Genomic DNA, 11,907 nt, shown 5'->3' on the forward strand with positions numbered 1-11,907 from the left:
TCCGTTCTTGTCTTAGGACAACTTTGATTAACTTTTTTGATCCACTTCAAATGTTGACTACTGTATAAATTAAAAGACATTTCTTTTAAATGTATAGCAGAGTAAAGAGGCAGCAACATATGATAGATAAGACGAACAAGAAAGGCTATTAGTAATCTATCATTGAGCAAAAGTATTATAATACTAAAGGCTCCAAACACGGAGTGGCACAAAGCGCTTATGCGCATCCCGTGAGCAGAATGATGCGCTTGAAGCAACACGGAGTCCCAGCGCGCAAGGCTCCGCATAGAAAAGTTCAAAGCACAAAGTGAAGAGATATTGATGCGTATTATATACAGTATGTGCATTAGTTTATTGAGCCTTTTCTTTTCACATTTTAATATTTCAGTTACTGTGCTTGTGAAGAACAATTCATAGTGCTCTCTACTCCAGTCTTGTGATCTAACCAGATATCCGGTAGAAATTTACACGATTTAGAAACAGCACGAAACTCCAGCAAGATCAATTCCTTTTATGCGAAACCATTTACAGATCAAGTATAACATTAGGAACATTTAATCATCTTGGAGAGAGTTTCATCGTCTTGGCTGTCGTAACCGAACGTGACACGCAGTTTGAATACTGAATGGAGGATGACAGACAGCCGCAGCCGAGAGAAGAGTTTACATGAACTTGACTTGAATATTCATCTGTACCTCACATTAAACTATGGAACAGCTTCAGAACACTTGAAATGCAGTGCACGAAAACTTTATTGTGCTTTATAATGTTTATGTGGCTTTCGTGGGGCTTAATAATAACACAAAATAGTATACGCACAATATTGGATTTGGATCGGTCTCGTCTGACCGATATCCCGATCCAGCAGAAAATGCCAGTATCGGAGCGATACCGATACTGAATATCGGATCGGCGCACCCCTAATTTAAACAACTCTTTTCAACCAATTCTTTTCATTAATTCATTTTATTAAATCCCTCAGATTAGGAGAGAACTTTGTTTGGGAGTAACTTATTTAATAAAACATATACACTTTCATTTGGTAAGAATATTTTTCTGTTTTTAAAAGAAGTCTCTTATGCTCAGCGAGGCTGCATTTTCTATTTTCAATTTTCATATATTTTAAAATGTACTTTATTCCTGTGATGCAAAGCTGAATTAAATACAACTATTCTAAATGATTATAACTATTACACTACAAAATATGCTAAAATGCATTAAAATGTATGGGAACACTTCAGTGTTTTGTTAAACAAACTAGTGTTTTGTTCATCCAAATGAATCAGTTTGCTAAAATTCATCTTGAGCCTGTTTTTCCTAATTTACAAAGCCTGTCTTTCGTATTCTGGGGCCTCATTTATAAAATACTGCGTAGAAAGCATCCTAAATTTGATTTTACGATCATTTCTCAAAGTGCATACGTGTGATTCATAGAACGAACGTATGCACTAAAATGCATGAAAATGTATGGGAACACTTCAGTGTTTTGTTAAACAAACTAGTGTTTTGTTCATCCAAATGAATCAGTTTGCTAAAATGAATCAGTTTGCTAAAATTCATCTTGAGCCTGTTTTTCCTAATTTACAAAGCCTGTCTTTCGTATTCTGGGGCCTCATTTATAAAATACTGCGTAGAAAGCATCCTAAATTTGATTTTACGATCATTTCTCAAAGTGCATACGTGTGATTCATAGAACGAACGTATGCACAGAAAATGTGTGTACGCCTCTCTTTTAGATGTGAAATCTATAAATTGCAATGATCTTGAAATTGTTCGCAGCTGAACAGTTTCAGATCTCCGCCCTGTAAACGATGTCTAATTAATGTTCTTTAAAAGAGCACCTGACAATGTCCAAATCTTTTACAAGCGGCAAGAATGGCTTATATTTCCAAAAATCTGCAGCACTCGGGCAAACAAAAGTGCGTACGTCTGCTCAGACCCTGAGGTGGCGCTAAGCTCTTTTCCACGTCAAAGACCGTTTTTATAAATATGAACGTTGGTGTGGATTTCTGCATATGCACACTCTACGATCAAATCTGTGCGTACTCACGTTTTATAAATGAGGCCCCTGATGTCTTTGTGTCTCGTGCCAGAGTCATGTAATGTGTGTGTCAGACTGAAAAGCAGAGCAATGCTCAGCAAAGACTTTGATGCTCAACTGATCCTGACAGGCTTGAGTCATGAGCACCTACAGGGAAGGAGACAGAGAGTGAAAAGACATGGAGAGACTACAGACATGAGAGAGGACAGATGAGACAGGAATATAGCAGCTGTATAGAAATGTGGATAAAGTTGTGTATGTGTATATACGGTTTTAAAATCAGAAGGGGGAAAGAAAACTAAATTGAGAAGCACTCATACACTACCATTCAAAGGTTTGAGGTAAGTAAGATGTTTTAAAATACTTCTATTTAGCAAAGATACAAACTTTTTCTATTCAAAAGATACAAAAGATTTCAGTTTTTTAGATTGCTACAAAAAAAGATCAATTTCAAATAAATGCTGTACTTTTGAACTTTCTGTTCACCAAAGAATCCTGAAAACATTTATCATGAATGTATTTATATATCAAAAATATTAAGCAGCAAACGGTTTTTAACATTTATAATAGTAAGAAATGTTTTTTAAGCAGCAAATCGGCATATTAGAATGATTTCTGAAGGATCATGTAACACTGGAGACTGGAGTAACGATGCTGAAAATATAGCTTTGCATCACAGGAATAAATTACATTTTAAAATAGAAAACACTCATTTTAAATTGTAATAATATTTCACAATATTCACAATATGTTTTTGAACAAATAAATGCAGCCATAGTGAGCATAAGAGACTTCTAAACCAGCTTAGATTTGAATGGTAGAGTTATATACTTACACTCTGCAACAACGTGAGAGAGAAAAAGTGCAAAAATGTGCATCAATACATTTCCTCTACTTTTAGGCATTAATGCTGAAAAAATTTCCCTTGAGTCACTCAGAACAAGATCTTTGTGCAAGATTTTGTGTGTTTTTCAGGCAACAATTTTAGCATATAATGAAACTTTTTAATGAATCGCAGCAACGAAGTGTGGGTCAGGTTTTGCTTTCATTGTGGGCACCAAATATCCCCTCAAGCATAGTAGATTGACAAAAACCCACGGAAGTCCACAAGGAAACCCAAAAAGGGATTAAATAATGTCTTAATGGCAAGCAAACATTCTGGGATTAAGGGTAAAGTTTAGGGTTAGAGGATAGAATATATAATTTGCTCAGTAAAGAAAGAAAAAACACTGGAAGTCTCATCATAACACAAAATGCACATGTGTTTGTGTGTATCACTAATGTGTATGCATGCGTCTTGATCCCTGATGCATGTTTGGCTGCAGGGGGTCTGAAATCCAGCATATACAGGAGCTGCAGATCAGAGGGGCGTTAATTAATGAGGCGGGGCCTTTCAGACCGACTTCAAATCACAGAGGCAGTCACGGCAGGAGGGGACTTTATAGGAACACATATGGACAACAGCTGGAGGAAGAGACTGTGTGTGTGTGTGTGTGTGTGTGTGTGAGGGACTCACCCTTTAGCAGCAGTGGAGTGAAGGGTATGAGTGGGGCTCTCAGGCTTGCTAGAAGGTCTCTGTATGACTTGTGGTTCCTCGAAGGGTCCTGTAGCAACACAAACAACATCATCATCACAAATGCTGTCGATTAATGTCAAATGAGCCTTCAGAGTGACAAATTTCATTGCTCAGAGGTTGTTCTTTCAGAGATCAAGAGGCTCAGTGGAGTTCTCAGTTACACTGCACTCAATTATTAAAGGGATAGTTCACCCAAAAATGAGCATTTGCTGTTTATTTGCTCACCCTCAGGCCATCCAAGATGTAGGTGATTTTCTTTCTTCAGTAGAACATTAAAGAAGATTTTTAGTTGAACCCATGGTCATTGGTGATTTATAAAATGCAAGTTAATGGGCTCTGTCACTTTGAGAGTAAAAAAAGCAGGTACAGGAAACACAAAATTAGCTCCTGGCAAAATACTGAGGTCTTTTGGAGCAAAACGATCAGTCTGTGATAGAAACTGAACATCATTTGATTCATTTTGTGTTTCCTGTACCTGCTTTTTTGACTCTTAAAGTGACAGAGCCCATTGTCTTGCATTTTATGAATCACCAAACTCATCTACATCTTGGATGGCACGAAGGTGAGTAATTCAACAGCAAATTTTCATTTTTGGTTGAACTATTCTTTAACTTAGAAATAAAGTATTCATTTAGAAATAAAGAAATAAAAGTATTTATTTCTAAAAGTAGAAATAAAAATAGACAAATGAGACAACTGTTGACATACAATTAGAGTGTAGAGTTATAAAATGAACATGGATTTTATAGTTCAGATAATGATCATGGAAGAATTTGATTAGAAAAATGATAAGAAAAAGCTCATACTGAGTTCTCTAACTTTTGTTCTTTGCAAATCTGAGCACAGTTAAGACATTTTTGAGATGTTATCTGAAACTCTAAGAGTCTTTCTCTCAAGATAAGCAACTGAGAAGCAGAAGACCTAAGCAAAAGTCTCCACTTGCCCTCCATTTAATCTCACTGCTGTCTAGGAGAAACAGTTCAGATATTAAATTGCATTTGGGATTTTTCTTCACTTACCGCAATGCTCTCAAACTGCTGAAACTGCTTCCGGAACTTTCCTGGCAAACCCTGCAAAAACACACACGCACACACACATATGCAATTAGCGAATGACACATTTAACGTGCCAATTAAAACTCGGATGAGTGAACACATTTAAACACATTTAAAACACAACACATGAGGTAAAAGGAGTTATTATTTATTTTAAAATAAAAAGGCAGAATCTGACATTAAATGTACAGGTGGACGTGGAAATATTTCCTTTGGAACAGCACAAGTTAATTCTGTTCTGTTGTCATGACAACTGCTAATAGCCTCCTGCCAAGAATAACACTCGACGGTTCTTAGGAACGAGAGTAGGCAGAGGTGCTAAGAGACTTTGTGTGAGAAAGAGAATGTGAAAAAGGGAGATACAAACAGATGCACTCACTTCCCAGGTCAGACGTAGGCGGCTGACTGCAGGGTTGTCCAGTCCCAGAACCAGCGCCAGGAACGACAGCAGATCCTGCTGCTGTTTACATCTAAAACACACAGACGGTTCTTAGGAACGAGAGTAGGCAGAGGTGCTAAGAGACTGTGTGTGAGAAAGAGAATGTGAAAAAGGGAGATTAACAAACAGATGCACTCACTTCCCAGGTCAGACGTAGGCGGCTGACTGCAGGGTTGTCCAGTCCCAGAACCAGCGCCAGGAACGACAGCAGATCCTGCTGCTGTTTACATCTAAAACACACACACAGACACACAACAGCACTCATTACACACACAAACCTAATAAAGAACGTAATAGTGTTGTTAAAGTTCTCTAAAACGGTCATTGAAATAAAGCCGAAATAAAATAAACAAATATTAGATGAAAAACTTTAACTTAAACTAAGAAATGTTTGGCAACTAACTGAAACAAATTTTGTTTCACTACTAAAATTACCAAAACTGGCATCAAAATAAACTGAAGCTATATAGAAATAACAAAAGCACATAACAAAGTTACTAAAACTTGAAAACTGAAAATATAAAAATAAAAGCTAATTTAAAATATTAATAAGTACTATAACAGTAAATAAATAAAACTAAAATGACATTGGAATGTGAATAAGATGTGAATAAAAAAGCATAGAATTTTTTTCCCCCTTAAGTCCGCTTATGATGCAAGTCAAAGTTTCTTCCATCAAAAACAGATTAATTTCATTTTACATGACTCTTTTTTCCCCCGTCTTTCTGAACCTTAAAATTAAACAGGTGTTTTCTGCTACTGGACCATTAAAACTATATGCAAATGAACCCTTTTGTGATTGGCTAACCACCCCCTCCGAAAGCCAGAATACTGAATAGGTGTTGATATACGTGAGGTGTCATATGTTATCATGTTCACAGTTCTGACACACTGTGATGATTCCTGAATAATTCATTTTTGTCACCTTCATAAGCGGTTTCAGCTTGCACCCTACCCAAACACATATACACTCACAAGGCTGCAATCTTTATGAACTTGCGCAGTAGCTGTATCCTCTTCGGAAGCGACTGGCACTGCAGGATCTCTGTGGCGACCCAGTGCTGCACTTCACTGCATCGCTGCAGGATCAGCTCCAGGTTGAGGGGGCGCCAGCGAGCCTGTTCTCCGTGAAACACGTAACACACAAACTCCACCTGTTCAAACAAAACCCCCCCCCCAAAAAAAATCAAACATGAACAGGAACAAAGACACACGGAAAACATTGCATAACGTGCATAAAGTTTTGTTGTTTTTACATGAACTTTGCTGTGTGGCTAGCCTTGAACTAAAAGCCAGCTTCCTAAGGCACAAATTTGTTTGCAATGGAAAACTACAGAGGATGCATTGTAGTACTAGACAAGTCTTGATCAGTATTTGTAGTAAACCACCCTATGAAGGATATACCCATTAAAAATATGCATTATATGTTATATTATATTATATGCATGCATATTTATATACTATTATAATATTCATTTATTTATTGATTTAGAATTAGCCTTTATTTTAAATTTTCAGTTTTATTTTAATTTTAGTTTAAGTTCTAGTCTTTTTGTTGGGAGCTTTTGTATTTTTTCTTATTTATTTTTCTTATTATTTTTACATTTTTCTATATAGCTTTTATAATTTATTCCCGTTCTTGTTTTAGTCATTTTAGAACCTAATCATATTTTATTTCAGTTGGTTGTCACGGCAATATTTCCAAGTTTTTTAAGTTAAGTTTTTCATCTTATATTTATATTTTATTTACTTTCAGCTTTCTTATAATTCCCAAATTCAATTTTATTAGTTTTAGTTTCAGATAACAACAACAACAGCACTGTCACATTCTTTATTTTGTTTGTGTATGTAATGAGTGCCATTGTGATTTTTAATAATTTTAGTTTTAGGTAACTAACTTTTTTAGGAATTTTGAAAAAAAAAAAAACCTGTACATAGAAATAGACATTAAATAATCTGCAAAAAAAAAAATCTCAGGATAGGATTTGTGCATTTAAAACCTTGAAACTTTTAAAAATGAAGTTTAAAAGTAACTAATAAAGAGTAAATAAATAAATGTTACTAATTTAAAACTACTAATTAATTGTGAGCATGACACTAGCAACTAAAAAGGTCATGGGTTTGATTCCCAAATTCACATAAAATGCACCTCAAATGCCCTGCAATTTGCTTTAGATAAAATCATCTGCAATGCACATAAATTTAAAAAAAGTAACTAATCTATAATGTACCAAAGTTTAATGCAGAGGCTACAAGGAATTTGTCTTTTAAGAATGAATCTCCTGACATCTTCCAATTAAAAAAAGATGTGGAAACATTAAACATTCTGATATTTTGTGCACAATGCATTGCAGCAGCTTTACGCTGCCCTGTGTCTGTCTGTGGTGAAGCTGTGCTGAATACTGATGATTTGAGGGCTGTAGTGTCCTGACCTCATGCACACAGCTGAAGAGTTCCCAGTCGAACACCACCAGCTGATTGGCCACCTCCTCTGCACTCATGTCATGGAGTTTGCTGTCTCCTGGTGACCAGTGGATCTCCTCAGGGAGCGGTATCTGACCGACAAAGACATGAGGATGAGGACCGTAATCACCAAACGACACTGAGCGGGACAAGTCAATATGGGTTTTTCAATAACTTTAACATTAGGTGCCCCCAAGTCTTCGATATTTGCTTACATCCTACCGCATTCTTCTCCCACACTGAAGCTGGACTACGATCGTAGATTTTAAATAACTCCAGCTCTCTGTTTGACTCATGACGAGACCACTTTCGCTTTGTGGTTGAATAAAACAAGATTTTGATGGCGATCGAATGCTTTCTAAACAACTGAATCAAGTTCTCAGCACTGCTGTAGATAACATATCTTCAGTGAACATTTTAATTTGTGGTGTTTAAAAATCATAAGTAACAGAACACTTATGCTTGCTGTTTATGAGGGTCTCTATGGGAACACCACTCCCGCCCTCCACATGAGTGTCTCGCCCACGGTTCTCACCAAGCTCTCGAGCTCCGCGGGCTCGCAGGCGAACAGGTGGGTGTTGACGCCCAGAGTGGTGAAAACGGCCTCGTCGCTGGGACGGAACACAGCCTTCTCTGAACAAACACAGATTAGATTGTGATGTTAAAGCAGATGAGCCAAGTCAATCCAAAAAATGTCATGTTCCCAAACAGCGAGTCAAGGTCTGGATCATTATAAATTGTCATGCCACTTCATAATTTACACACATGACACTGTTTGGGGTTTCAGTGTGCAAGTGAGGTCTTAGTAAGTTTGCATGGTGTTCGTGTGCATGGTACGGACTTTAATTCTCTTACCCCCAGATGAGGTGACGGCCACCAGTATGAGGTTGGCGGGTTGGAAGGGCTGTTCCTCGCTATACTGAAGTTTCTCTTTCACCAGAGCCAAGATCTCTCTGACCCGGCATGAAAGACGGCTCCGAATGGTCACGTATGAGTGATCTGGTGTGTAAACCCTGCAGAAGACTAAACAAGGACTAAACAGTCAAATTCATTACATAATACATGTTGCCCCCATCTTAGTCTCACTGCACTGGCTTCTGGTACATTATAGAATTGATTTTAAAATACTTTTATTAGTATATATATCGTTGAATGGTCTTGCACCACCCTATCTTTTGGATCTCCTGACTGAATATCAATCTGGAAGAACACTGAGATCCACTAGCCAAAAGCAGTGGCTACATTAAAGTGATTATTACGTTTTGAATATGGATATTTTTCTTACAAAAACGCATCGATTCGCTACAGAAAGCCTTTGTTCCCCACCGGAGCCGTGTGAGACACTTTTTTTTTTATGGATGGGCGCATTTTATTAAACTGCTTTTGGACTGATGCATGCAACACCCGCTGAGTGCCATGAAACAGCTTGAAAGATCAAAGACAATTTTTAATATAACTCTGACTGGATTCGTCTGAAAGAAGGAAGTCATGTACACCTAGGATGACTTGAGCACCACCCTATCTTTTGGATCTCCTGACTGAATATCAATCTGGAAGAACACTGAGATCCACTAGCCAAAAGCAGTGGCTACATTAAAGTGATTATTACGTTTTGAATATGGATATTTTTCTTACAAAAACGCATCGATTCGCTACAGAAAGCCTTTGTTCCCCACCGGAGCCGTGTGAGACACTTTTTTTTTTATGGATGGGCGCATTTTATTAAACTGCTTTTGGACTGATGCATGCAACACCCGCTGAGTGCCATGAAACAGCTTGAAAGATCAAAGACAATTTTTAATATAACTCTGACTGGATTCGTCTGAAAGAAGAAAGTCATATACACCTAGGATGACTTGAGGGTGAGTAATTTATGGGCTAATTTTCATTTTTGGGTGAACTAACCCTTTAACATCGCCATCACCCATTTTTACTGAATCATTTTATCTCAAGTTAAATAAAAGAGGCAAAACTTTGAATAGTAGTAATTATGTACAGTATTGACTTCCTCTCCATTTACCAATCACGGCTCTGACAAAAGCACAAACCGGGTCACTGGAGGCTTCAGGGTCAGCAGCGTTTTGTACTGTCAGATTGCCTATTGATTAAGGTCTGGGAAATCACTTAGCTTGGGTTGAGCCACTGCCCTGACAAAGAGTCTCATTTCATCAGATGAGCTCATTGCATCTATAAAACTTGGCAGATGCTACTTCTGTGACCCGATTTGTCATCCTGGTCTGAATGAAGTGGAAGCAGACTGGCACTTTCACAAAAAAAAGGATGAATAAGATGATTCACTAACAGTATTCTCATGGGCGTTATTGCACAGCTAAGCATAAGCAATGGTAATAAACTGGTCAGGCTGTGCAATATTTATGCATCCTATTAAAACGAAGGTTTGAACATACTCTCGTCCGAGCCACGGAAAGCCTCTCGGGGCTGCAGGCAGGCGTCGATACGTCTGAAGTGTCGGAAGAGAGGGCGGACTTGCTTCTTGCGACTTTCCTTGTCCTCCTCGGCTCTGTCGGATAGAAGGGAAAACAAGTCAGGTAGTTATTCATGTGTAAATAATTGAATAAGTTATTTGTCCCCAAAAGACTATTATTAACCTACAATTTGTTTAGTAATGGCATCAGGGATGGAAAATATTCTATGCATGGGCAAGATATTTAAGGAGCAGTCATAGCATGCTCTTAAACTGTTTATAACTGGACAGCAAGAAATTTTAAACTCCAATATGCCAAAACGAAGAAAATGGCATTGATTATGTTTGCATGGCATCCTTAGAATTTAAAGATGCAGAAAGACCAAACATGCCAGTGCCAGGAAAAAAATGTGCTTTTTTTATAAACAAAAAAGAACTGTTTAAGGTTTTATGACAAAACTGCTGCCCTGTTGTAGAGGCTTTTAATGACACAATCGAAATCGAACACAACACATTAAAGCATTAATCTCTGCACATTAATTCTTCATCTGGTTCTAAAGCTCTTAATGGGCAACTGCATGCGCCTCATTTAATACTTTACAACTCATGTTGTACTTCACCAAACTAAGAGGCTTCATGTATTATATGATTTTCTGTTCCTATGATTTCTGCAGCCATTATAGCTCATAAAAAATATTTATAGCTTATATTAATATTCCACTGCAAGGATGAGGGGGATTTGATGCTTACGGGCTGTGTAATATCTCAGTCCAGCGCTGAAGCTTCAGGACGTCTTCCACCAGTTCAGGAAAGCGGCTGAGCTCCTGAACAGCACACAAATACAGCTCCTGAAACGACATGCATTTATTAAGACCAGGAGGAAGGAAATAAAGGAGATAAAGCAAACGACGGTGAAAAATTAACCTTTTTATAAATTCCTAGAATTTCAATAAGCATTTTAATATGAATGAAACGACAATGTGAAAACAGACAGTTCTAATTCATGGTCTGATGTCTAAAAACAGCTGCAAGAAAACATAAGAACAGGTTTCAAAATAAATATTGTTTAGTCATGTACCGGAACAAAATATCACAAACAAGAAAAAAATAACGTCTGGAGCACAGGTGTGTTTGTCTTTAATTAAGAAAAACTGATGTCAAACAGACAAAAAGAGCAATATTTTCCTTAGCGCGGGGTTACCATAGTAACCCTGATAATCTTATACCAGTGATGACACTCTAAGGACTGTACAAATGGTACAAAATATACAAATCTGCAATTAGGTTTATTTTTCTAAATAAACTTCGAACAAAACTGAATGAGGTTCATGCTTAAAACAATTACCAATGGGGTAAGAAAAGAAATCTTAATTCAAGATTTATTCTCTGAACAAGACTCATGTTGTTTCCCAAATCAATTAATATGAGAAACAAGACAAAAATGCTCATTAAATAATTCCTTCTTTTTTTTTTTATAAAAAATGATAATTCTTCATTCTATTTTGCAGATTTTTAATTTTTTAGCTTTTTATTTTGTTGTTTGTATGCATTGGAAAATTTGAAAAAACATTTATGAGTTTTGAGCTTTTTTTTTATAAACAAGTGCGGTACCTTTGGGAAAGTGTTGGAGCGATCTCCCTCCTCCTGCAGTAAGTCTCTGTATGTGTCCAGATAGCGGAAGGCCACAGTCAGAACTGTAAGTTTCCGCTCAGCTCCGTCCCAGCCGGGCCAGCCCTCACCCTGCTTACCCTCTGAGCTGAATCTGAGCCAGGAGTTAAGAAACAACACACTCACGAGCCAACTCATACACACCTGCGCTCACTAAATACAGTGAATACAACTGTACACACACGTCTATACCTGTACAGACAGATAGACAGACAGACAGACAGACAGACAGACAGATAG

At 37.4% G+C, this 11,907-nt stretch overlaps 1 protein-coding gene across 1 annotated transcript in view; it reads right to left on the minus strand.

The window, feature by feature from the left end:
* Positions 1 to 11,907, minus strand: part of LOC107667751 (rap guanine nucleotide exchange factor-like 1) — a 46,747-nt gene that overhangs the window by 9,233 nt on the left and 25,607 nt on the right. Inside the window, exons 3-12 of the mRNA XM_016459469.1 lie at positions 11,611 to 11,761; positions 10,750 to 10,847; positions 9,983 to 10,095; positions 8,430 to 8,597; positions 8,110 to 8,207; positions 7,544 to 7,666; positions 6,087 to 6,265; positions 5,251 to 5,341; positions 4,637 to 4,687; positions 3,558 to 3,645 (exon numbers count right to left, since the gene is read on the minus strand). Coding sequence (XP_016314955.1) covers positions 3,558 to 3,645; positions 4,637 to 4,687; positions 5,251 to 5,341; positions 6,087 to 6,265; positions 7,544 to 7,666; positions 8,110 to 8,207; positions 8,430 to 8,597; positions 9,983 to 10,095; positions 10,750 to 10,847; positions 11,611 to 11,761 — 1,160 coding nt within the window. The remainder of the gene's footprint in view (positions 1 to 3,557; positions 3,646 to 4,636; positions 4,688 to 5,250; positions 5,342 to 6,086; positions 6,266 to 7,543; positions 7,667 to 8,109; positions 8,208 to 8,429; positions 8,598 to 9,982; positions 10,096 to 10,749; positions 10,848 to 11,610; positions 11,762 to 11,907) is intronic.

The sequence above is a fragment of the Sinocyclocheilus anshuiensis genome, unplaced genomic scaffold, assembly GCF_001515605.1.
Source record: "Sinocyclocheilus anshuiensis isolate Anshui unplaced genomic scaffold, SAMN03320099.WGS_v1.1 scaffold1563, whole genome shotgun sequence".
In the NCBI taxonomy this organism is placed as follows: domain Eukaryota; kingdom Metazoa; phylum Chordata; class Actinopteri; order Cypriniformes; family Cyprinidae; genus Sinocyclocheilus; species Sinocyclocheilus anshuiensis.